Source organism: Eutrigla gurnardus (genome assembly GCF_963514095.1).
Source record: "Eutrigla gurnardus genome assembly, chromosome: 9".
Taxonomy (NCBI): Eukaryota; Metazoa; Chordata; class Actinopteri; order Perciformes; family Triglidae; genus Eutrigla; species Eutrigla gurnardus.
The window spans coordinates 23,634,521-23,660,501 of NC_139923.1; the positions used below are offsets into that span (position 1 = coordinate 23,634,521).

General features: G+C 45.2%; 2 protein-coding genes across 4 annotated transcripts in view; one reads left to right on the forward strand and one right to left on the reverse strand.

Moving 5' to 3' along the window:
* Window positions 1-1,031: 1,031 nt before the first annotated feature.
* LOC311018174 (SITS-binding protein) lies at window positions 1,032-19,319 on the reverse strand. Of its 3 annotated transcripts, XM_084016998.1 has the most exons (11): window positions 18,920-19,317; window positions 18,163-18,830; window positions 16,825-16,996; window positions 9,107-9,314; window positions 8,884-9,034; window positions 6,708-6,905; window positions 6,106-6,374; window positions 5,886-6,022; window positions 5,002-5,123; window positions 3,151-3,330; window positions 1,032-3,065 (listed from the first exon to the last, which is right to left on the reverse strand). In XM_084016998.1, exons 2-11 carry the CDS (start codon window positions 18,631-18,633, stop codon window positions 2,892-2,894), a joined length of 2,082 nt encoding a protein of 693 aa, XP_083873124.1. In that variant the 5' UTR covers window positions 18,634-18,830; window positions 18,920-19,317; the 3' UTR covers window positions 1,032-2,891. The 3 variants fall into 3 exon arrangements, with proteins under 3 accessions (XP_083873124.1, XP_083873126.1, XP_083873125.1); XM_084017000.1 differs by lacking the exon at window positions 1,032-3,065 and having other exon boundaries at window positions 3,191-3,330; window positions 5,890-6,022; window positions 18,920-19,318; XM_084016999.1 differs by lacking the exons at window positions 1,032-3,065; window positions 3,151-3,330 and having other exon boundaries at window positions 4,463-5,123; window positions 5,890-6,022; window positions 18,920-19,319.
* Window positions 19,320-25,366: 6,047 nt separating this feature from the next.
* mrpl23 (mitochondrial ribosomal protein L23) overlaps window positions 25,367-25,981 on the forward strand; it is a 30,973-nt gene continuing 30,358 nt past the window's right edge. The window contains exon 1 of the mRNA XM_084017002.1: window positions 25,367-25,489. Coding sequence (XP_083873128.1) covers window positions 25,470-25,489 — 20 coding nt within the window. The 5' untranslated portion in view covers window positions 25,367-25,469. The remainder of the gene's footprint in view (window positions 25,490-25,981) is intronic.

Genomic DNA, 25,981 nt, shown 5'->3' on the forward strand with positions numbered 1-25,981 from the left:
GTTGGCCGAGCTACATTGTTCTCATTGCAGCCTCTGTACGTCGATCATCCGGGTCGTTCTTGATTCGGGTTTTGGCAGGACAGTTTGTTCTCCCCGCGCTGCTGGACGAGGCTCCGCTTTGCCCCTCAAACTAATTGGGTCGAATGTTACATGTTGAATCAGTGAATGAGGGAGAGGAGACTAAATAATTGGACTTCTGTGTCGTTGTGTTTAAGGCTGGACGTGTGACCACAAGACTTCTGGAACGACGGTGTTATTGTGCCACGATTTCACACCAAAATGGGCCTCGGAGGAGAAGTTTCATGGTTGAGGAGAAATGATCGTTAACAAACGGATGCATTATGTTGGAAGTGTGGAAATGCAGTAACATTAAATCATATGGAGTAATGAAGGTCAGATAAGGTTTTGCCCCCGAAGTCACCTGACTCCAGCCCTGTAACCTCCGCTGTCCTCCGAGCCCCCAACACTGTAACTTCATCACCTCACAAACCAGGAGCCACTCCAGCACGTCTTGTGAATTTTATCTGGCTGAGAACTGGGCCCGGATATCTTCTTTTTTTTTTGTTGCCATATGAATCTAAGTGATTAAGGCGAGGGTGTAAACGGAGAGGCTGAGCTCTGTGCGTGTCTGTGCCCAGCTGCACCTGTCTAACTGCTCTAAAACAGCAGGGGGTCTGGGAGGGGGGGCCCCCGAGGTGGAGCTCAGCCAAAGGGGGGGCAGCCGGAGAGGAAGGTAAGGAAGAGAAGCTTAGCGGAGGGGTTGAGCTGAATGTGATTCCCCTGAGAATCTCTCCCCGCTGCGTGCTCACCAAAAACTATAAATAACTTTTATTAGGTTTAAGTGGAATTAGTGGAGATGTTAGTCGTCAGCATGTTGGCGGATATATAGACGTGGACTTTCTGACACGAGGAGACGGAAGAGAGCGAGGGTGTTGATAATAAAAAGGACACGTGTGAACGCCGGCATCACAAATAAAAACCATTCATTTATTTATTTCCCATATTTGCATTTAGGGGTGTTGGGAGCCGAATCCCACAATCCATTGCGTGGACAGTCAACGAGATAACGAACTAAAACGACTCAAAGTGAAGTAAGAAAATGTAAACTTTATTGCAACTTTGTCATTCTAAGCTCTCTGATTTACAGAAGAGAGAGAAAAAAAAGGAAAAAAAAAGAACAAAACACTTGTAATGGCACAGTCATCGTAATATGTACATTGCTGATACTGCAATAATCCTTGGACACTCGTGTCCAGATTTAAGTGTGGCATATTAAGGCGCATGATTCTCTCGGTCGTATACACATGAAACATACCACAGCATTACTCACAAGCATTAGAGCGGGGGGGAACTAGAAAAGCTCCTCGCGTGAAAAGGGGGGGATAATCACAGTTTGTCCATTGTACATTCAGCTCCGGGAGAGATTAAGACGTCGATGTGTTACTAAGACATTTGGTGATTTGATAAGCGTCGGTAGACCTGAGCGTTTCGAGGCGATACAGTAAACGTGGTTGAGCATTTTCTTTGGGTTTATGGAGTCTGTATCATCACTGCTGGCCGGTTAAGATCGTCTGGTGAAGAGCAAATCAATGTAGGAAAGCCAACTAACTAATGCTACACAGAGCAATATATCACGGTGCATTTCTCCATAGCTTAGGTTTGAATATACTCCTAAAATAAACACATTTACATATAATTAGCTTGAAGCACTTGGGTTGAATAAAACATATCTTGCATAAGCGATGCTACTGATCTAAGGATGTGACTTCCACAGTCTGAGATTATAAGTTCATGTCAGGAACATCTTTATCAAGTATCTGATAAATACAATTTGACTGCAGTAAGATTTGCTGAAAGAGGAAGAGTTTTGGGATTTATTCGCTTTCTTGTCGAGACTTAGAGAAGATTAATACCGCTCTCTTTGCCCATAACTCTGAATATTTCCCAAACGTCGAACTATCTGTTGGAAATCCTCATCAGCTGTTTAGTCAACAAGCCTTTCCTTTAGGAGTCACTTAGAACTGACTCATTACAGAGTATATCAACAGAAAATATAATTACAAAAAAAATAACATCCCATGTAAAAGCCCGTACGACAGCAGGTTAGTAAGAAAGAGATCTAATAAAAATACAGCCAGAGTCACACTGACAGCGGCTTGGCCTCAGGTTCATCCGGCCTACAGTACTAAGGGACATTCAGACGTGTCCAACGGAGTGGTGTGTGATAAATTAAGTTCATCTCCTGGAAGAATAAGTGCTAAAGGGGTGGCGGGTTGTTGTGTGACTGTAAAGCAGTGAAACAGCATAAGTTGAGGTACATTCATTAAACATCAGCCCGTCGGCCTGATAAGTTCAAGTAAAAGCCTCTCCAATGAGCGAGCAACACATACGGTACCGCGGTGTGTCGGTACGAAGCTTCCTGTGAGCTACTTTCCTCCCCAACAAGCCTTTTTCTTTTCCTTTTGTCCTTCTACATCTTCATTTTGGTCTTCTCGAGAGATTCTTTTCAAGCAACAAAGGGGCTTGCTTTGTTCATCCTGATCAAGAGAGCCAGCAGCGATTAAAAAAAAATGTTAAAGACTGATAGAAATGCAGTATGTAAACAGATTTCTCTGGAACTTACATACAAAAAAAAAAGAAAAAAAAAGAAAAGCAGAACAGATGAAAAAGTCCGGAAACAAATCAGGCAAGAGGTAAAAAAAAAAAAAAATCAAAAACAAATCATTTTTTAACTGTAAAGTGCAAGTATAAAAAACTTTCTACATATCATCTCAGGCCTTGAGACAGGGTCAATGGTCTTTAGTGGAAAAGTGCAAGTTGAGAACAGCACGAGTAATTAAAAAAAAAAGAATTTGATTCAAAACAGTAACAGGATAAGTCAGTCGTGTGACTCAGCTCCTCCGTAAGAAAACGGCCACCTCCTCCAGGGGCACGGGGTAGTCCTGCAGGAACGTCCCCCCATCGAACACCTGAGCGTTCTGGCTGTCCTGCCACTGGAAGCCCCCGTCGGGTAAATAGATATCCCTCTGCACCGCCCCCTTCTCCACCACCGGCGCCACCAGAACCTGGAAACACACGTCAGTTTGGTTCAAACTCCACACACACGTCACTTCATAAGTGAAGACATCATCTAGAGCATCATTAGGTCACCTCGTCTCCGATGAGGAACTGGTCGTCGATGGTGAACGTCATGGGATCACTGGGACTGAGCCACCACATGGGCCGGTAGACGGGGTTTCCCGTCGCCTGCCACTCCTCGGCGTACTTTTCTATCAGCGGGACCACGTCGCTCTGGTGCTTCGCTATGTAGGCCCGCGTGAGGTTCAGCACCTGGAGGATAACGAGGGTTAGATTGATGCTGGGGCAAACAGGAAGTAAGGGAAGACGTTTATTTAGTGTCATTGTGGAGCTTTTATATGTCTTTTATTAACAGGCAAACACATATTTAAAGAAATCTAGAGCAACCTTCACTAAATCATCTGCTTCGAGGATTTCTGGAGGAGAAGAGCACTCTGCTTAAACCATTTGTGCCATCTCTGCCCCCAGACACACAGAACTCAAGCTCACTGTTGACTTAGCGGCTTGACTTGTCCAAGTCTCTCTCCTGTCCAAAAAAACGGCTTCAGCATTCCTGGAAGGGTCACATCCTCAGTGTCCCGTGACAAAAACACACAAAAAAAAAAACTTGACTGCGTCTATAAAAAAATGTCTTTTTATGAGTTGGGATTGAGAACATTTGCAGGAATGAGCTTGAAGTCGCAGCCCCCGGGAGTTTCGAGTGGATCTTTTTTCTCTAATTGAGAAGCCAGGCATGTGTGTGGGTTTGAGGGGTTTTATTTGCGATTCGATTCCAAAACGCGGTCGCTGCTGTGACCTGTCTATCACACACACTCTGGAAACAAAGGTGCGTCACGTTCAGACCACAGAAAAAACACCCGTTTGAGATGAATTCGTAACGCAGCAGCCTCGTCTCCTCTTAAATTTCTCTCCCGGTCTCACTTTAATCCGAGTTTAGGAATCGAAGGCCCACGCAAAGAGAGCAAAATGGAAAACACTGTTGCTGTCAAATATCTAGCTGTCCAAAAAGGGCCTATTTTTATCTTTGTCACGCAACACAAGTCACAACCAATATATTTCGCTGCCTCAGTCCTCTCTGAGTGGAAAAAAAAAAGGCCAGTTGATCACTCCCACTCTGTCACACTTGTCAATTACTCATGGAAATCTTAATTGCCACAATAAAGTATTTTTCCAAGACTTGTCCTCAAATTCATTATCATTCCTGCTGAAGTGGCTCTCGAGAGTGAGAGTGAGCCATAAATCTAGAGGAGGGATTGTAATTCGGAACAGATGGACTCTTAACCACAGGTGATGTCAGGAGGGGGCCAGGCAGTCGCTCCTATTGAGGGAGGAAGGAAAGGGTAGGGGTGGGGGGAGGGAGGGAGGGGGGGAGAGTAGCCCTCACCCTGTTGATGTTCAGGAACCTGAGCCATGAAAAGTATTGATATATGTCAGCGGACTCTCTGAGGTCGTGAGCTTCGTTTTTCTCCTCCTGCCGCGCACGGCGAACAATGCATTCTTGATTTCGCCGTAGAGGGACGGGGTTTTCGGACCTCCTCTCCTGCTGCCAGGTCTGAGTTTTCATAGACCAGGTCTCAGCAGCCATTACGCTCCTCTGCAAACACGCTGGTGGGAACTTCTCAGCACTGACCCTCCGAACTGAGGAGAGGCTGCTGGGTCAATAAACTCCCCCTTTCATAAGCAAGGAGCGTTAATCTCACCCTCCCCTAGTTGGCAACGTTCACACTTCGCCTGATCTCGCCACTGAAAAAGGTCTGGGAAAGAGTGTGCACCTACTTGGTTGTAATTATATTGAATGTGGATGAGGCAGATGTAATGACAGCTCTTCAGCTTGGGGCTGCAGGGTGGGCCAGAGTGCATCCAAGAGTTGCTAAATGTGTTTTCGCTTGTGGGTTGTCAAGAGTCAGATTCTGGTTTGCGTACCCGGTTCTCCCCGCAGACCCAGGGCGGCGTGTGGAAGCTGATAACAGGGAGGAAAGCTGTGATCTCCAGCCAACGGATGAACAACTCCTCGTCTGTGACCAGCTCTCCAGAAAGAGAGCCACCTGAAGAGGGAGAGGCAGAGGAACAGTTAGGATGAGGATTTTCCTTCTCTGGTTTATGAAATGGGCAGAATCCAAAATATCCATTCTTTTGTACTGAAGCTCGGGACAAACCACATGGAAAGAGAGTTTCCACTAACTTGCACAGATTATTTTTCAAGTTTCTTGTTAATCAGTTTGTTGTAAAAATATTAAGTTTAACATTAAATTGAATTATGCCAATCAAAATGTAAATGTAATGTCTAATTATATTCCATTCATATATTATATATTATGCGATATGTTTTTAAATATTTTTCAAACAGATATTAGAAAAAATAATGTGTCTTTTGAACAAACACATTCTAGTAGAATCCCAAAATACATATGCATAAACTATATGTATGAACCTGAAAAAGAGCATTATATGTTACCTTTAAAAAAATCATGAAAAGAACGACTGGCAGCGACTGGATCGTAGAGCCTTTACGTGTCACACTGTATGTTTTAATCTGCCAAGTCGACACCAACAGACCTTGGAACAGCACACCTGGTTTCATGAACTTTTGAGTTTTAAAATTCATCTTTCTGGATCTGGTTTCTATCAATTAGCAGAGAGTCTGAATCACACGTAAATCAGGTCATCTATTCTGTCTGTAGCACCGACACTTTTTTTTTTTGTGAAATAGTGAACACAAGACACATTTTTTTTGGTTTTCATGTAATATTGAGAACTCTAATGTACTATTAGAGGTGAGAAACGTGACCCATAGGCTGTGGTATTACCTACTGCATCAGGAATGAGGAAGTTGTATCCCAGCAGAGTGTGGTGCAGCAGGGAGGGAATGATGCCCTTCAGGCCCATCGGGCTCCAGTCGGACTGCAGCGGGGTCATCCTCACGAACAGAGGCTTGTGGCTCGACCTGAGACCCAAACAGCATCGCCGTCGTCAGAAGCAGGAGGAGACATTTAAAAAAATATGACCTCAACAAGTTGAGCATGTTACCGTGTCCCCGCTGTCACGATGGCGGAGCCTCCTATCCTGGTAGCCAGGTCGGACAGCAGGCCGATGTACCTGTCCCCGCCGAGAGCCTGCGGCGACCGCAGGGCTTGCTCCTCGAACAGATTCCCCTCGCCCCCCTCCAGCATCACGTACTCCATCCCCAGGTGAGCCTGCAGGGATCCCACCCGGTCCAGGAACCAGCTCTCCGCTCCTGGGTTGGTGATGTTCAGCTTGACGCAGAACTTTCCTCGCCACTGACTCATCACGGGGATCTTCAAGGAGAGAGGTAGAGTTCCTTTTACGCTTCTATTATGGTAATTAATTATTAACCGCGTGTGCAATGGTAGATTTTCTGGAGGAGGCCGTGTTCACACCGCTCTGCTTTCTATCAAACTGCAAGTAGTGAACGCAGACTGGCTGCAAGGACGGAAAAAGTTCTGCGTCTGGTTTCTTTTTTCTAAGTTGAGGAGAGTTCGATGTTTTTGACATGGAATATGTTTTCTGTGAATGGACCAATATGAACGTGGTGGACAGCTACAAGCAGAGTGAAATGAGGGAAACGTTGGGTTAAAAGTTATCATGCGGAGGAGCGACGGGGGTCTCACCAGCTGTCCCTGAGGGGCTGAGGGGAGGCTGAGCCAGTAGGCCTCAGTGCCGTCCACCAGGGAGGTGTGGAACTGCGTGGTGTCCACGCCCAGGAAAGGGGACAGGGTGATGGAAATGTTAAGAAGCTTGACAAGTGGGAGGTCCCTGGTCAGTCTCTTGGACATCCCCCTCTTCCTGCTATTGAGGTAGTCGTGGTCCTGCAGAAAGACAGAAAGACGGTCCTGAAATGTCAACACTTTGCATCGGCGAAGCATCGAAACAATCACAATGCAATATGATGCACTAATGGAACAGTTCAAATGTTCATAATCTGGAGTGACACATAGCTTTGCATTAAGTAGAGAAGCATTGACGCGTCGTTCTCTTCATGTTCTCTGCTATGTAAACTGTGTGACCTCTGTCAGAAGCCTTTAATGTATATTATAATCCTCTGGAATTTACATGGTAAAGTTCAGGTTACATAACTGTGGAACCTTTTAAGAACACAAAGATTGACCCCCGGAGGTGAACCAGCTGTGGGAAGAAAGGGGAGATTAGCGCGTATTATGTCATTTCTTGGAACATTTTTTTTTTTCTTTCTGACCTGTTGTTCTGAATTTTAATTCCACATATTTGTTCAAATACAAAAACGACGAAGGAAATCATATAGGAGGGCATCTGGTCTTTTTTAAAATTGGGTTTGCTGTAAGTGTTTCTGTAATAAAGTCAGAAACACTTGAAAAACCTCGTATTTTTTATTTTTACAGAGGAATATTGTCGCTGGTCACACTTCTGTAGCGCCTTCATGACGAACTCAACGTTCCATACCTTTCCATGCAGAACTGTTCATTGATTCTTTATGGCATTTATGGAGGGGAACTGGCCGACAACAAGTCTTTGATGTACCAGGAGTTTTTTTTTAATCCTCTCACACCTTCTGAACCGGTAATGGTAACGTACTGTCAGCGTAATAACCAGCCCTCCTTGGTGGACACATTATGTGGAACTCCTCTGTCTCCTTGCCTGTTTCTGCAGGTCTGGGTCAGATCACAGCACCAAGCCGGTGTCAGGATCACCTACATGTTGGCTTTGGCTCACATCCCTTCTATCTCAACACACCTAAATCTTCACCATCCTACGGTTACCAGCAACCCGAGAGCCGTCAGGAGACCCTCCGTTTGTCTTCTCTCGGCTATATTTGTTGTGTCATGGAATATCACCGGGTATTTACTTAGATCCACCTGACAGTGGTCCTGGTGGTCTTGTTTCTAGGAAGTTTCCCGACAACCTTTCAAGGACTTTTCGTGTAACCGGATACCAACCATGATAAACATCATCCTCAAATCATGAAGTTTAGAAGACCTGACACATCTAACGTGAGTCTCTCCACCATCTACTGGACTGGACAGCAGTAACCTGTGCATGCCTCCCCTCTGTCCTACAGAGAATCCAGTGTTATCCAGTGTTTATATTTGATACTGTAGTTTTTGTAGTTATTCCTTATATTGTGTATTATATAATATATATATCCTCATCTATCTATCTTCAACAAATGAAGCCCAAAACATTCTTTTTTCCCTCTGATAAACCCTCGCCAACCCCAGATGGTTGAAGAGGAGGATTACCAGATACTAAAGCTCCGGTGCAACAATCAGCTGAATCACTAGAGGATGTCTGTCTCCAGACCTCCTAACCCCCCCAGACTCCATGTTCACAGTCAAGTGCCTCCAGAATGTGTGCCGACGGGGGGCTTGGCCATCAATATCTGGTTGACTGGGAGGTTTACGGTTCAGAGGAGAGGCCCTGAACTCATCTGGACCTCGGACCAGAGACACCCTGACCTACCACAGACCTCCTTCCACACAAATCCTAGTTTTCATGTTTGTCTTTGAGAGTCCTGTTTTGTCACTTACCTCTCCTAGCATTTCAGATGGATCACTTCCTGCCCTTGATGTGTCTCACCTGTGTTCAATTACCCCCGGCTCCCTGTGTTTATAAACCCTGAGTATTCTGCCTCTCGTTGCTGTCTGAGTACCTCCGTGTCCAGCAATCCAGCATTTTGCCTAACTATTGAGTCCTGCTTTGCGTTTGAGTTTTTTTGTACCTCCGCAGCAGATCTGTCTTTTAAAGATCCTCCAGTCTACTAAAGATTTTGAAGCCTGCGGTTGGAGACGTTAAGGAGCGATGACCACCTACCATATCGGAGAGGAGGGTGGTGGAATGTTCATTGAGGCTGATGACTCCCTCCCCCAACTGGTGTCTCCTCAGACGATTAGAGAAGGTCCTCAGCTCCCTCTCCACCTTCGGCCCCGAATCCACGTTGGCGAGCAGCTTCCAGAACGGCAGCCTAGAGCAAACACGGAGGGATCAAACCTGAACTTCTTATTGGACATCATCGCTGTACCTGAACAGAACTCACCACAGCGCGTTCATGTCGGGCAGCTCCCTGCTGTGGATGGAGAGTTGTTGCACTGCTTCCTGGTGAGCAGCTTTCACGTCTTGGGCCACGCACACGGTGTACTGCAGGGGGAGACGCTCCATGCTGGGCAGCGACTGCAGGCAGATCTGCTGCCGGCTGTCCACCCCCAGCTGCAGGGGAGCATCGGGAGGTATGAGCACTGCGACACCTGCACGGCGGGGAAGGGGGGGTTAGATCATTACATCACTGAAATTCATAATTGTTGTCTCGGGGGAATCTGAAAGTTAAGGTTGGCCTCGATTTAAAGCAATGAAAAAAGCAGCGCTCCATTCCAGATTCCTCTTATATGACATAAGTGCATGAGTGATACCGAGACCGGGACGAGTGTGACGGATGGAGTGTTGTGGGAGGTAGAGTGTGGGTCAGTGTCAGCTGATATCGCTCCGCTCAGATGTGAGAAAAACACTCCCCAGAATGAGATATAGCAGTATGCGCTTGGACGAGTTTACACCGGGACCGCTGGCAACTTCCAGGAAGGTGGGTTACACATGAGCAGTCTGGGATATCTATCCAAAGTCACATTGAAGATGAATACTTTTTTTTTTTTTATGTTGATTTGACTCCAGAAGAAGTAGAACACCTATTAAAGAGGGTTTCTGAAAGTCTCTCCTACTGTACGTACAGTATAGCCGTTCAGACGCCGTGTGAAATGATGAGATTATGCGAAGTGGATAATTGTGTCTGCAGATGTAGCTGCCCTGCAAGGAATGCCCCGTCCCTCTCCGGTTACCCCCCCCCCCCCCCCCCCCCCCCCTCCTATCCTCACCACTTCTCACCCGTCCTGACTCCCACCGTCTCCCTCCCAGCTTTAACTCCCTTCCTCTCCTCTCCGCTCTGCTGCGAGTCCGTCCCATCTCAGGTCAGCAGAACCCGGCCAATATGGACCCTCTCGCTCTGCACAACCCACCTAAAGCAGCCAAACAGATTGGGGAGCGAGACCGGGACCTGAGGACTCACTTCAGCCACACTCTCTAGTTTCAACGAGCTCACGGCTCTCATGCGGCGACCAGGAGCCGACAGGACACTCATGTACCGGTACCATAATCAGATTAATAGTTTCAGAGATCAGTATTCAAGTGCTTCGTAAAGCCCAGTGAAGAGCCTCCGAGCGCAGGGTAATTCTCACGTGTTTGCAAGGGATAATGTCAAAGAGATACTGGTAACTCCTCAGCTGCCCCTCACAAGGTATTAGGTCACCTCCCGACTGCTTGTTATAGATTCATAATGGCAGATAAATTCAGCTTTTTTTTTTTTACGGCGAAGGATAAATAAAGCAAAGCTGTCGTTACAAACACCTGCACATATCAAGAGTGTTTGCATGAAAATGGGCTTTTTATGGAAGGATGGAAGTGGAATGCAGGCGGTGGAAATAGAGCTGACACCTATAGCAGCCTCGGAGAACGATGTGCAGATACGGCGGCCTGTTTGTGCACACCGGATTGGGAAGGGGACTTTAAGTTTGCAAGCGTGACTCATTGAGCTTTTATGGGAAATCACAGCGGAGGAAGTCAAGGGAACGGGAGAAGCTGCAGCACCTTTCTTTCCATCTCTGCTTAAATATGCAGATTTGAATGTTAAATATATCAAATTCCATCTCATGTGTGCACATCTTTGACGGAACAGTATCTCTAGATGTGCCAGAACCAATGATCAATAAGTGTTCTTTAAAGAAAGTGAGGGCTTAAGTTACAGCCAAAGTGGGGTGCACAGGAGTTAAAGGGGAAATGAGGGGGGGGGATATTTTTAGAACAATTCCTTAAACACTCCAAGCTTCCCCCGAAATATTTTCCACTAGCTCTCAAAAGCAAAAATGATATGCTTGACCGACCGTATCCGCTCCCCTTCAAAGCAGCAGGCAGGTAAAGATGAAAATTAAGTTTACTGAGCAGATTTTAAAAGATTTAACACAGACTTTGAAATTTTTTTTGGCGTGAACGCACAATCACACACAAACACACACTTTCTGTAATGGGGCTTCCAAGAAAAACAGAGCAGGACTTATAGGACCATAAAGGTTTTGCACTTCCTCCCGCTCAGACTGAGCTGAGCGTCTGGAGGTGGCAGCGGATGTGACCCCCATGCACCTTCTGATGGGTCAGGGAGGTTTTAATGTGGCGTCTAGGCCCTTGGAGACGGGCTGGTCTGGGTGGAAAACGGTTGCCGAGGACCAGATGGGCTACACTCTTGTTACCTGTCATATTTATACTGTTATTTATGACACCTGTGCACACTTACAGACCTGCCTGGGGTTATAAAAGGTGCATTCAAACACTACGTATGTGTGTGTGTGTGTGTGTGTGTGTGTGTGTGTGCGCGCGTGTGTGTTCAGGCATGCATTTTCTTAACAATGGAAACTTAGTTTCTGTGCCCAACCTCAAGAAATTGATGGCCACATAACTGGGTTCTTGCCATGGTAGTAAATTTCCAATTCCACTTATTGAAAAAATAATGAAACACTAAAAGAGACTTTCTCCGCTCCGTTCCGATCATCAAACGGCTTCATTGTTTCAAGTGTGAGACGCTGGGCTCTTTACAAATATCACAAGTAGATTCATAAAAACGGATCAGACAAAAAGATCCCATATTCAGACACTTTGATGGAATATCAAAGTCCTTTCTTTTTCATTTTCATTTAGGCTCAGCTGGTGAAGTTAGCATACTGTTTTTCGGACAAAGATCTGAGCAACCATGTGTTGTGTTGGCACAGATGCATGCTGTAGTAGTGGACATTTAAAAAAGCCCCTCTGTCTCTCGCTCGCTGCCCTTGACGGAAAGTATTAGCTCGGACAGCGACTGTGGAAAATCTTTGCGGGATGATTTTCATATATACAGTATGCACGCCGCAAAGGAGATGACAGCTCGCTTTTAACAAAGCGTCAGTTGGCTAAGTGAGTCATTGTTGAAGTGTTTTCACCTCTGGCTTTTCTGGGAGAGTCGAGGTTTCGGGGCAGCTGTCCAGGGACCTCCTGGTGACCTGTTGAGTAACACAGGGGCAGCTTGTTTTCCTTCCTCCGCATGCAAGCGCAATTTTTTCTCTGCATTTATTTTTGTACACGTGTGACTCGGTGATCTCGGGGGTTGGAGCGAAGACAAAGACAAATCAAGGGGAACACCTACAAGGAGCCTTTACTTCACCTGTGTTAGTGTTTAGAACTTGTAGCAAGTCGGTTAGATTATAATTCAAACAGCCTGGAAGTCTGGACTGACTCTATTTAAAGAATCAACCAAAAATAACCATTTTAAAACTTCCTTTTCTGTGGATGTTTTGTTTTGGGATTGCTTTTGAACTTCATTTTCTCTGTGGTCATCTTGCTTCCTTCGCTGTTGCTCACCAGAACATGGAGAGGCATTCTTACTCACTGCTCTCATGCCTTCGCATTATACGGTTCTGCAGTAATAAAGCTGATCAAGTATCATTATCTGAAAATAAATAACACGCTTACATAACTTTTATCCCTATCTGTGTGTTGTGTTTGGCCGCTTCCCTTCGGAGAGGATGGAGAAGAAACGAGCAGTAAAGTATTGTTTCTTTGGATCCTCCATGGAAAGATTGAGTCAGAGATAGAAATAAAGAGAAAAGGGGGGAGGTGGTGAGGCGAAGGGGGGAGGAATAGGATAAAATGAATGATGGAGGGGCCGGAGACATGAAGAGAGAAAAGGAAATCAAGTGTATCCACATCCTTATATGGACGTGAGTGTGTGTGTGTGTGTAGGAGGTGGGTTTATATGTTAAGGAGATGCTGTCAAGTCTGATAAACGTGACAGAAATTATATTTGATTCAAATCTCTGATATATTCATAAAAGTTAGCAAAGAAAAAAAATTAGATGTGAAGAGAGGGTACTTATTTATTTTTATTGGATGCAGAACGCGGTGAAGTACTATCTTATTATTACAACCTGCTGTGGGAACAAATAGGATCCCTTATTTGTAACGATGAGTTGGGGATTCTCTGTCTGACGTAAACGTGCCGTAAATAATGCTCGTATTAAAAGAATTAGATCCGTTTTTCAATTCTTTTTTTTTAACCATGAAATATAAAAATAGAGTGGAGGGTAAAAAAGAAAATATGCTGCTCATCATGGGTTAATATCTGAGGATACAGAATCATATTTGTGTGATAAAATAATTACAAAATAGCAGTTAAGCTATTGACACTGTATGAAAGTGTGTCATCATCTAGTTCTTATTTTTAATTTTCAAAGTTAATGAAGTTAAATTATTATGTTAAAGCTGTGATTTCATTAAAATAAGCACATTTTGATCCATATGTAACTTCTTTAAAGATAATATATATATTATTATAATATAATATATAATATATTTGATGACAATTCTATTTTAAAAACTGACCCTTAATGGACACCGTAGAGCAGTAAAGAAGTCAACTATGTGAAAAACAAAAAGAACTGGTGCATCTACAGTTAAATTTAATAATTCAGGTCATGGACAAAGGACAGAAATGATTTTCCTACTGTCCCTGTTGTACTTTTCACCTATTTCTGTTTGCATTTGCTCACTGAAACCCCATATCAATTGCACCCTTAAGACCCCGGTTGAGTAACTGTAGGAGTAAGCCCCTAAAGCTCTGGGACAACGTCGTGTGTTTATAATGCAGGATGTGGCTTCAGTGATATCTAATCTGTTCTTAGCTGCCCAGTTGTTTTTGTACGGATAAAGACAGGTGGGGCTATGACAAGTTCCTCCAGTTGGTAACGCTCTCAAGTGTCACTCTGCTGCACAGCTGCATATCTATCTCCTCTCCTGCCTGTACTTCTCTACTTCGTCTCTACTGGAGCTCCTGGAGCCGAACCCAGCTGACATTGGGGGGGGGTGAAATGCAGGGTGCACCCTGGACGGGATGAGCCGGGATCCATAATGAACGGACGGGGGCTCGTTGAGTCACGAGGGGGGGCTTTTATTACCGCTGGAGCGCTGCCTTTCAGAAATCTGTTTTGAGCAAAACAAACACACCACAGTGCTTTTTTTTCCATCCGACTGAAACCGGAGCAGCACACCCGCAACTAATTTAGAAATGGGGTGAAATCATAATCACAACTGAACGTGTGGTTTGTTCGAGTCGAACGTGGTCAGTCCGGCTCCTTTCATTTGGTTCAACGCAGCTGTGACTGTCGCTGGTTGAGGAGTGCGGCGTCTCACATACAAATACGCAGTAAATATTTTCAGTGGAATTCCCTTTTATAGACACATTGAAAGCCCCGTTGCTGTGTTTTCTGTACACTCTTCCTGGAAACAATGAACACAAACTTATAAATTACACTCGGTCGACGTAGAAAAAGATGAGTTTTGCATGTCGTCTTTGTTTTTTTACGCGCTGTCAGTGATTTTTTAGTTCTGTATTCAATTTCGGTCGGTTAACATGCAAAAAGAAGGAATATTCAGCTGCCAGAACTAGGAACACATCAATAATCCGATTAAGGCTTCACATGGTCGCATAAATCCACAGTTTCCCCCCATAATGATCTTGTTTACTATCCACACATAATGGTGGATTGTTTTTTTCTTTCCTCCACTAAAGCTGCTGTAATTGTTCCCTGTCCCACAAACAATAACACAGTTGGGACTCGACCGCATCGCTCTGTTCGTTGCATGTTGCCGTTTAAAATGAAATGCTTCAGGTAACTTTGCTGCTGGAGGGAAGCGGGTGGGCAAGTGCAGCTGCTGCGGTCTGATGTTTCGGGTTGACGGTGAGGATAAAAAACAACAGTGGTCCAACCTGAAGTGCACGAGAGGGGAGCACGGCGCTGCTTCAACAGGATTTCACCGATGATTTATTCAACATTATCATTGTTTCGGATGTGCAAAGTCCATGACGCAGGATTCTTGACACGTTATCCAAATCTGAAGCTCGACAGCCTTCTTTAATTGTTTAACTCATGAGCTGCATGCACGAGGGACAGATCAACTTTATGAAAATGACTTTTCAATAATAATTTCCACTGATCCTGAATAGGAAAGTTCAGCTGTGAAAAAAACGCCTCATGACACACATTATCTACATTTAAGAGCCAAACGAAAACATCCTTGAACTTTAAAGGAAAATATCATGTTAAATATACCTTTTAATGATCCAATAGGCATCGCTGTCATTGCTGAGCATCAGTTTGCTATGTTGGGGGGGGGGCGATGTACAGTGTGTGTGAGTGGTTACTTGGCAACGCTCAAACAGTTGTTCTCATCGGGATCTCGTCTGTGTGCGTGTTTTTTTGGGGGTTTTTTCTCTCCGTGCAAAGCCAAAGGGTTAAAGGGTCCCGATAATTACCGCCGTCCTCTCACAAGGTGGAAAAGGGATTTCAGTCATGTGACTCTCTTGTTAAGCCGCCACTGTTGTTGCATAACATCCCCAAAATGTGCATGTGTCGCATGTGTTTCTGCGAGCATGTGAATGGAGTCGTAACGGATGATTGTTTGTGTCGCCTCGTTGGTTGGCGGCTCGCGCTTTCATCCAGACAGAGACGCTACACACACACACACACACACACACAGGAATATGCTGGAAAATGTTCACGATGCGATGTGCAGGCGTGTAAAATAGGATTTTTACATGAATATGACATAAAAAAATGTCATATTCATGTGAAATCTTTCAAGAATACAGTTCAGTAAGGAAACTGCACAAGAACTCAGTTCAGGAGCAAAGTCCCTCGAGGTTACTGTAATGTTATACCCGCTACCACACACACACACACACACACACACACACACACACACACACAGGAATATGCTGGAAAATGTCCACGATGCGATGTGCAGGTGTGTAAAATAGGATTTTTACATGAATATGACATAAAAAAAATGTCATATTCATGTGAAATCTTTCAAGAATACAGTTCAGTAAGGAAACTACACAAGAACACAGTTCAGGAGCAAAGTCCCTCGAGGTTACTGTAATGTTATACCCGCTACCACACACACACACACGTACACACACACACACACACCACGCTTCTCATCAGTCACATTAACCATTCACATCCGCCGCTGGTCCCTGTCTCCCCCCCTTTTGCCCCCCAGGATAAAATCTAACACCTCCAAAATAACCCGGGGAGTTATAAGAGTCAGCAGGGCCCTTATCCAACCGGCCCTTTTAATAGAAACAAAAGGCAATTACCACGGCATCCCTAAGAGTTTATTTAAGACGCTAAGAGTGATTCGCTTCCCTTTGTAGTCTAATCTCTTAATTAATCAACGGAGATGCCACAGACAGTGTCGCGTTACACTCTATTAGTGGGATGGACCTGGTCCTGTCCGGTCAGTGGGGAGTGGTGGTTTTTTGGGGGGGGGATGCTGGTTCTGGAGGCGGTCGGAGCATTTTTCTCAGCTCAAACACAAACAAACACGTGCATGAGGGGCGGTGGTGGTAAGAAAACACAACAACATCCACAGGGCTTCCCTCCCGCCCCGGGATTCACGCCACGCATCGTACAGCCGCCGGTCTGGGGTCAGATATCCAGAGCCCTTGTGCTAACCCTGCACTAATGGCGAAGGGGGGAAATAACAGCTGACGATGTGTCAGTCGAAAGACTTGAAAAGGTTTAATCTTATCGTAGCGGACCAAGGTGTGGAGATGAACCAGGACTGTATGACTCCACTATAGCGGTACATCTCAGCTGATTCATCCCGGCGACGACCTCTCACCTGACGAGCCCAGGAAGTAGCGTTCCAGGGCGGAGCCGAAGCCGGAGGGATTGTCCTTAAGATCGCTCACGACGAAGGGCTGCATGGTGGCGTTCTGGTCGTTGATGGGCCAGGTCTGACCCCGGACGCCGGCGCCGCCGTACCAAGACACGTTGGCCATGGAGAAGCAGTCCTATGAGTGAGGGAAAAAGAGGGAGAAAGACGGTTTAACATCATGACAGGCAGCAAATAATCATAAAAAATTTATGTTGACTGGAAAAACTAAATATAGTTAGGATGGTCGGTAAAAAAAGAGTAGATAGAAGAAAATGCAATCATTTGTTCAGATCACTCGGATGTTTTAAGCATCAGACAAATGATGATTGTAAATATAATTGATGTGCATATAAGCTGAAGGTGATATCTGACGTCTTAGATGTCTGGATTATCTGTTCTTTGAAAGCCGGTGCTAAGTTCGTGTTACTTTAGTGCAGAAATGCAGCGAGGTATGCCATGGCTGGCACATGAGAGCCTCTCAGAGAGCACCGGGATTGGATGACAGTGTTTTCTAAGAGAAAACACTTCCTCAATGCGTCTTTACGCGTGCGGGGGGGGGACAAGTGGCAAATCTCCTCGGCAGCTCATTTATTTCACCTCAGCAAATCCGTGCCCTGTAAGGAGTTTGAAAACAGGTGCCAAGTGGTCACCTGAAAGGCAACCGGGTCAGAGTTTAGGGAATTAGAAGAAAGGGAAATAAGAGGCGACTTTAGTTTGGAGAGATTTTCTGTGAGCAGTCGTGCCACATGACGGGGAGTTATGGCGGGGAATGTTCCAGTGGGGACAGATTAACCTCCCCAAACATCCCAATAGTTAATTAATCCGAGGGGGGGAGGGGAGGGGGGGTACAGTAAGTACTGTGCATGTCAAAAAGCATAACAACTGTGACGAAGCAGATTTAATCGAGGGCTGAGAGGGAAAAAAAAGTTTTTGTTGTTGTTCTGGTTTATAACAACAATGCCAAGGTTCACATCATTCACTGGGATGTCAGATTTCTTCAGGAATTATAACAAATCCAAGGAAATGTAATTTCCATAAATTGCATTTTTCTTTTTTATCTGAATCACATGTCTGCTGCAAAAAGTCACGTGCTTCATTTCAGCTTTTAAAGCAATTTGAATCCAAACAGGTGGTTGAAATCAGATTTAGTCAGGTCTTGGAACAGAAATGCTTCATGTGGTGTTTTCAGATTTTAAAGAGAGACCATGAAGCCAGTGAGTAAACTGAAAAAGTGTGGCATGTAACTTCCACGTGCATTAAAAAAACACACACATTTTGCTATATGATTGACTGTCTCCTTACCTTTAGCTCCACATGACAGTGCACCGGCGCCCAACTCATACTGTAGCACTCCGTCTCCGTCTCCTCGTTCACCTCCAGCGAGATCTTCACCTCGGCCACCGAGTCCCACGTATAGCAGAACTCCGTTTTGTTCAGCCAGCACAGGTTCCTCACGAAGGGAACCTCGGCGTCGGGGTTCCCCACGTTCCCGACGTCTATCTCCACATAAGTCTTGTCCTCCGCCAGGGTCTGTATGACCAGCGAGTGGGTTCTCCTCTCCCAGATCAGTCCGCTGTAAGTCCCCCTGAGGATCCAGTTCTTGTTGGGCTGGTCCACCACTTGCCAATATATGATCCCGATGGTCATGACGAAGAAGACGGCCACCCCGAGGCAGGCTATAGCTCCCTTCCAGGTCTCGTTCATCTCCTTCAAGCCCGTGTCCCATGTTACCTCTGGGATGGGGCTAGGGTTCCTATTTCGAGCGTGGGGCATGTTGTCTTTGAGATCAGCAACGGATCAAACGCAAAAAGAACTCTCTGTGCGTCAAAAACCTATGTTGCTTCATCATGTCATGGTGTTTTCAGTGAGGCTACAGGGTAAACCAGCCTACTCTTTTATCTTTGCACCGTTTACACTCTTGTTGGTTGCTTTTTTTTGTCTGTTTGCGCAATTGTGCCGGCAACAGAGACCTGTCATGTGAAGAAAGCTGTAAGGAAGAAAAAAAAAAAAAAAAAGCCCAGCCAGGAAATAAAACAGTATGAATGAATACGTGACTTACCACATACTGCTGCTGGTTTAAAAGAGTTGCATTTGTAAATTGCATTGGCTGCAGTGAGCTCGTGAGCAGCCCCAAGCCGGGTTTGGCAGCAATGCCTACGAATAGCTCCTAAGACGCTGTCTTGCTTGCCCTGCACTTTCTGACGTAACGCCGGCTTGTTTCTTCAGAGGAAAGGTAGAGAGAGGGAAATGGGGGGGTTCAGGAGGGTTTGGCTGCGTCTTGGAACTGCCCGCTGAGGCGAGGAGGCCACGGACAGCCTGGAAGGGAGGGATCCCCATGCGTGCTCGCAAACACTCCGTGCGCTCTCCGTGCGTAAAGATTGTGGGGACTTGTCATTCGGCGGTCCGGCGGACGGTCAGGGGCGTCAGTGGCGGCGCCCTATCCGAGTGTGATCTTGTGGTGTTTTCGTATTCGAGTGGGGAGGAAAAGAGAGACGCGAAACTGCAGTTCGGAGTCGCGAGTATCTTCGCAGTGAGGATATCCAAGAGCCGTCTCCGTGCCACGTGTGTTTTAGTTTAATTGGCTACATCTAATGGGCTAATGAGTCAAACAAGAGGTTAATGATAGATTTTTCAGCGGTTAATAATTGGTTTACTCGTCCCAGGAATTAGAAATTAGATTAATTAGATTAGATTAGATTAATTATTGCATGCAGGGATCTGGTTTCATGTGGAGGATAAAATGACTTTGAGACACTTTGCATTGACAGTTTTTTGCTCAAGTCATGATGAACCCCTGAAGCTCCAGGACCAGTGCTCTCCCTCACCATGACTAACCAAAGCCAAGTGTTATATTTGTCATTTTAGATTACATTTATTTAATTATACTCTTCAAAATACACAACAATGGAATACATTTATTAGAAATACAAGATGCTAAACCTGAAAGGAGACTGAGTTGTTAGAATAAATATGTATTTCAGGACATTTTATACAGCAAAGTAGGAATGGTTGTCAGACTTCAATAAAAACAATTAAAAAAGCTTGGCAGAAGCACCAAACTACAGAATCACATAGTAATCACATGTGTGTTGTGATTAATGTATAGTAAAATATATTCTAGATTGTGTGAGGTGTAATGATCTGTGTGGCTGATGTGGAGTGCAGAAGACATTTAAGGGAAGGAATGTTGTTTATAAGTGTCTCAAGAGCAGGGAGGGGGAGCTGTGATTGGTCGACGGTGGAATTCATTAATTGGCATTTTTGCTGTCAACATCCATAGTGTCTGAGTTATAATGTAAGCTTATAGGCGGACTGCAGATTGACGATTAATACGCTGAGTTAATGTCCACGTATTGATCCACAGCAGAGCAGCGCTGGACTCTCAGCTCTCACAGAAGCATATCCTTTGTCATTCAACGTCCTGAAACCCAAAACCCTATACAGATCATGTTGTCTCATTATCATCCAGTGTCACCATCCGTTTATTTCAACACAGTTCTTACTGTAACACGGTCACGGCTCTGTTGGTATCCAACAACAACTTTATCGGACCCAAAAATAAGACAAGAGGCATCGTGGCTTGAACAATGTTGTTGTGTTTGTAGGTTAAGGTCTCTTCCGTTGGTGCTGCGCACAAGATATCCCAGTGCCGAGTGTCGGCTGACATACCTTGAAGATCAGTTGCCCCCGTCCCCCGTTTATGCATGTCAGCCCCCCCCCCCCCCCTTCCCCTTCCCCTGACTCAATCCATCACATAACTCTGGCAGGGGGCAGAGACACTGGATAAGGCAGTGGGAACCTGTGTGAGCGCTCTAATACCTAATCGTCCCACTTCTAATGCAGTCGATTTCAAAATCTCTGGAAATCAGCGTGATTTATTGCCCAACTTTCTGATTATTCTGTTGTTTTGATTCTCTCAGGAATCAATCGGCTCTTCCGTCTGCACGCGGCCTATTTTGAGAACGAAAGACAAAAGAAGCGTTAGTGTCATTTGTCGTGTGACAAAGAAGGCACCGAGTACTTGTACACCGAATGCATATTTATACAGCTCTTTGCCTCAAATTGTTTCTGATGTTGCATTTTAAGTGCATCTGTGTGCAGGCATATGCTTCTGTAGACGAACAAGCGCTTGCATGCTGTTTGCGTGTGCATGCTTGCATTTGGACCCCTGAAATTCAAGTTCAACGCGGACCTTGGGGCAGCCAGGCTCCTGGGTCAGAGGTCAGGCTCGTGACATCAACGGAATATTCAGGGGGGGAGGGTCTAAATTTATACGCCATCCAGATTGCCCCCGACTCCATCCCTTTGCAGCTATTAATAGGCAGAGGACTGCAGCGTGGCATGCGCTCGCTCCCTCGGAGAGTGTGAACACGGCACATGAAAAAACAGAGGAATCTGACCTGAACTGGCCACTACCTCCGACCACTCATTTAGCGTTGATGGCACAGGGGCAAGGGTTTAATTAGGTGTGGGGCGGAGCAGCTAATAGTTTTTTTTATTTGTGTATCAAGTGGACTTCTTCATTCAGGCTACAGGAAGTTTAAATTATTGAAAACTTGCATAAGCATGCAAAAATTTGGTGATTAGTACAAAACAGAAAGTGCAGCTGAGGCTGATGGGAATCTGACAAATTGAACATATTAAAATGTTAGGATGGGATTCAGAGCATTACTATAGCAACAAAAACATATTCACAATGTAAAGATATAGCGGGGGAATGTCTGTGTGTTGTAATATGACCTTCTCTTTGCTTTGTTTACAAGGCCGGCCCGGCCGCAGGTGCAATTTAGTAATTTAGTGCATGTGAGTCTCTCAGCTAACGGCCGCCGCTCTGCACTGCATTCATAAGGCGGGAAACTGATGACATCATCCTGACCAACGGCATCGTTGCAAAAGCGTAGCACCCACTCTCCTGTTCCCCCTCTGGTAAACAATGTTAGCGCTGTCAGCACCGTTAGCTGCAAGCTGCCAGCTCAGCCGTCACCATGTTGTGGCAGGTGAAATGGTTATTGGTCCCATATTGGTTGAACTTCAAATGAAATCAATGGAAACTTCAAAAGTCAGGAGATCACTAGAGTCACTAGGTTTCATCTTCTTGGGACTAAGAATGTTTGTGCCAAAATTCACGCCAATCCATCCATCCATTGACATTTTCCAGTCTGGACCAACATAAAGGTAACCGTGTGAGTATCGATCGATTGACTTGTTCATTGAACCCAGATAGATAAGACGACCGAGGCTGTGTGAGTCTTGTGTCCATGAAACATCTGAGTGTCAACACGGGATGACAATGGTTTTATACACAACTCCTGCCAAAAAATGATAATTGGCTCCTCCAACACAGTTCGGCCTCATCCCTGACTGTGGTACATAACACACATAACATACTGTAGCCCAAGCCTCCTGCCCGAGCCTCGCCTGCGACCGCAGACGTTAACAGGCCACTATTCTGGATCTGGATCCGGATTCTGGGCGGATCTGGACTCACTAATTGCTCTCTCTGTCTTTGATCACATTCCTGCTCTTCATCCACTGACTCTCGTGGCAATACGGTAAGGACCTTCTGCTGCTGATATGATTTTGAATGAGGTGTTTGTGCACATAGAAACTCAAGTGGCCATTATCACATACTTTTAGCTGAGCAACCGTTCGGGGAAATGATTCAACGCATCAGTATGGTGCGTTCTTCATGGAAGGATGAAGAGGCTTCGCAGGGAAACACTTTAACAGTCCTGTTACATGCAAAACTATTCACGTCAACTGACAAAGTTTTCCATCTTCACGTCTGGATCTTCAATTTGCCGCTTCCCTTTTTTTCCTCCTCTCGGATATTCAATACCGACGACTTCTCCTCCGGCTGCCTGAGAGTCGGAGGGAGAAAAGTTTCCATGCGGCCCCAGCACCCGCTCTTGGCGGGACAATCTCGCTGCAGACCGAACTCTTTCCGTCTGTCCACCTCTGCTGCTGGAGCGCTCCCTCCTCCTCTCTTACTTTCTCCCGTTTTCTACTGTGACACAAACAGCCACTTTCCACTGCCCCAGACCTGAACCTTCATTCCAACTCTCTCTCTCTCTCTCTCTCACACACACACACACACACACACACACACACACACACACACACACACTGGTGCATATTACTGCATTGTTTCTTACCTTACATGTCCATCCGCGTATCAGTGTTACTCACATGTGTGCATGCATATACTCTACATGTGTGTATGTGTGTGATAGAGTCTTTGTGCATGTGTCCGTGTTTGCATGTGTACGACTGTTTGTTACACTCAATAAGTGGTGCAAGGATGAAGGCCAGGCAGTTAAGTGGCCAAGCCATTAACCAGAATATGACTTCTGCAAATATGGAACCAAAAAGAGAAGAAAAAAAAAATCACAAAGAGAAAATTTAAAAAGTAATGAGAGCAGCAGAGCTCTCGCAGGCTTTTGCCCCGGGCATTTGAAAAGCAATAAGAGCGTATTAATCGGGTCTGTATTCTTATGGAAACCAGTGAAATTAGATAATGTAGTTAACTTTTATTTTCCATCATCGAGCCCAACTGTGTGCATTAACAAACAGGCTTGAATCACATCTATAAATGGCCGAGCAGGACAACAGTGTGAGACCGGACTTTTGGCTGAAGGTTGCACCGGTTCATGTTGCCGGCCCCTCTCCGCTCCCCTTAGACCTGGCCTGGTCTGCACTGGCTGGAACTCTGCTAAACATTGGCAACCTGACGGAGGTAATGAGTGCAGCTACTGCAGCCGCAGCAAGCTGCAGCTGTGGAGCCAAGGTGGAGAGAAGGGTCATAAAAACATGGAAATCAACTTTGTCTTCAGTCGTTTTTCTTCTTGTAAATGAGAGTCTGGGTCATTGGGGCAGTTGCCTGATTTCCCCAGTTGATAATAAAGCCTATTAACAAATTGATCATGCATCAAGTGCATTTCTTTGAGGTAAATGTATCAGTAGTGTACATCGTCTGTATATAAAAAGTGGACCCATTGGTTTGTGGACTGTGGTTTTGTATCCCAGAGTTCAACATTTCAGCATATTTTATGTGGGACCATAATTTACTAAATTAATATCATGGTGTATTGACGAACACTTTAAACTGGTGATCGAGACCATAAACTCATATTTACAATGTTTACTTTAGTGAGAAGTGTAGGAACACTTTCTCATAGACCTCTTTTCCAATCAGAATTACTTGTACAACCAGAGGAGTCGCCCTCTGGTGGCTATTTAAAATAACACAAGTGTAAAGTACTTCTTCATTGAGTTGAGTAGCTGCCTGTTCCTGTATTTGTGGAGGCTGACTGAGCATGCATTACTTTCTCACACATTGTATTTGGATTTCAACCAGCAACCATCAAGTCAAAAACTACTCCTTGAATGCCATGCATAAATGATAACACTTCATGCATGCTGAATCATCAATTTTAGAGTTCATGGAATTCATTATAACTTGGTAACAAACAATCTAATGTTTTAATGTGTAAAATGCAGTGGCCCGTACACATTATAGCTTTGAAAGAAACCGTCCCACCTCTGCCTCACCACCTTTATGCATCTCCGGTAACGTCCGCTCTCATATCAGCTGTCAGATGAACCAGTTCCAGAGCAATAAACAAGTAAACAACCAATGAACTGATGGTCTTGAACGTGTCTTTTCCTTGAGGCAAAAAAAAAAGCACCTGGACAACTGTTAGGATGACAGGACACTCTGAATATACCTGTACAACAACTGCATAATGATCAAATGCCTTAATGCCCTTCAGCACCATCCACACACACACACACACACACACACACACACACACACACACACACACACACACACACACACCATGGTGTCTTAACTGATGGAAACTTCCCTCTCCTCGGCATAGTGAGGGCTGTCAGTGTGGTCCATTTCCTGCCAGGTCTGAACCGGCTGAGCCAGGGACTCATGTTCCACTCAGGGGGCTTTCAATCACTCTCACCCCCGGCCCCCACTGCTGGCACAATGTAATGGCTGTGAGGTCAGACAGTGGGGGAAAAGGGCCCGAGTGAGAGACGGGACGAGGTCTCCCTCTGCTGCTGTCTCATCATATGTGCCCTGAGAAAATACTCACAGCAGTGACATTCCCGAAATGGAAACCCATTCTTAAAAAGAACGTGAACTCTGCTGTCATCCAAAGAGGAGATTAAAGCAGTTGGTCCAAATGGGAATCATGTATTTACAGGACAATTATAGCACTCGGGGGATTTGACTGCTTTTCTCCTTCATAACCGACAAGTGCCAATTGAATATTTTTTTTTTTTACCTACTAAATGTCTATTTATGGATACCTGCATCCTGAAAATATGTAATATATTCTGTGCAATTTGACTAAATGTAGAGGAATTCATAGGTTTTTGGAAAATCCTTCAGAACTGTTTGTAACTGCAGCCTTAAATGTCATAAAACACCCACAGGGTGCCTTCTGTCTTCAAGGGCACAGACCAGACACAATGCGCATGCGCTGAGTGAGTGCCCCGGAAGTACATCCATGCACGTGTAGCAGTTTACAACCTTGAAAAGACTACAAAACAACAACTTGGCAGCTTATGTCTCGGGACAAACCATTCCAGAGATGCCAATTACACGACTACTGTAAGTGTCGAGTTTTTTCATTCTAATATATAGGCGGAAATACGGGAAAGGACGTCTCAGATAGAGATAGTTTTTTTTGCGAGTCCGTTTTTCCGACAGTTTAGTAAGCTAGCAAACCCAGCTAACGTTAGCATGTCTCAAGCTGCCAGCAGTGCGTCTGAACGCAGCTTTACGTTCACGTTGTCTTCATTTATTTTACACGCTGGCGCTGCGCCTTAATCAGATATGTGTGTGCTCACCGGGAAACTAAATATACTGTGACGGAACAAGAACGTAACCAGCGTTAGCATGCTATGCTAAAAACAAGCTGCCGTAAAGATGCGTCTCGAGTCGCAGTACAGTGAATACGGGGAACGGGTTGCCATGGCACCCAGAGCATTGTGATGGGCTTTAGATAGTGAGGAAACGCACAGTACCGTTAATTCAGCCATGTTTGGGTGACTGGGTTGATCATAGTTTATTCCCCATGTCCAAAGGTTGCATGTTAGCCAA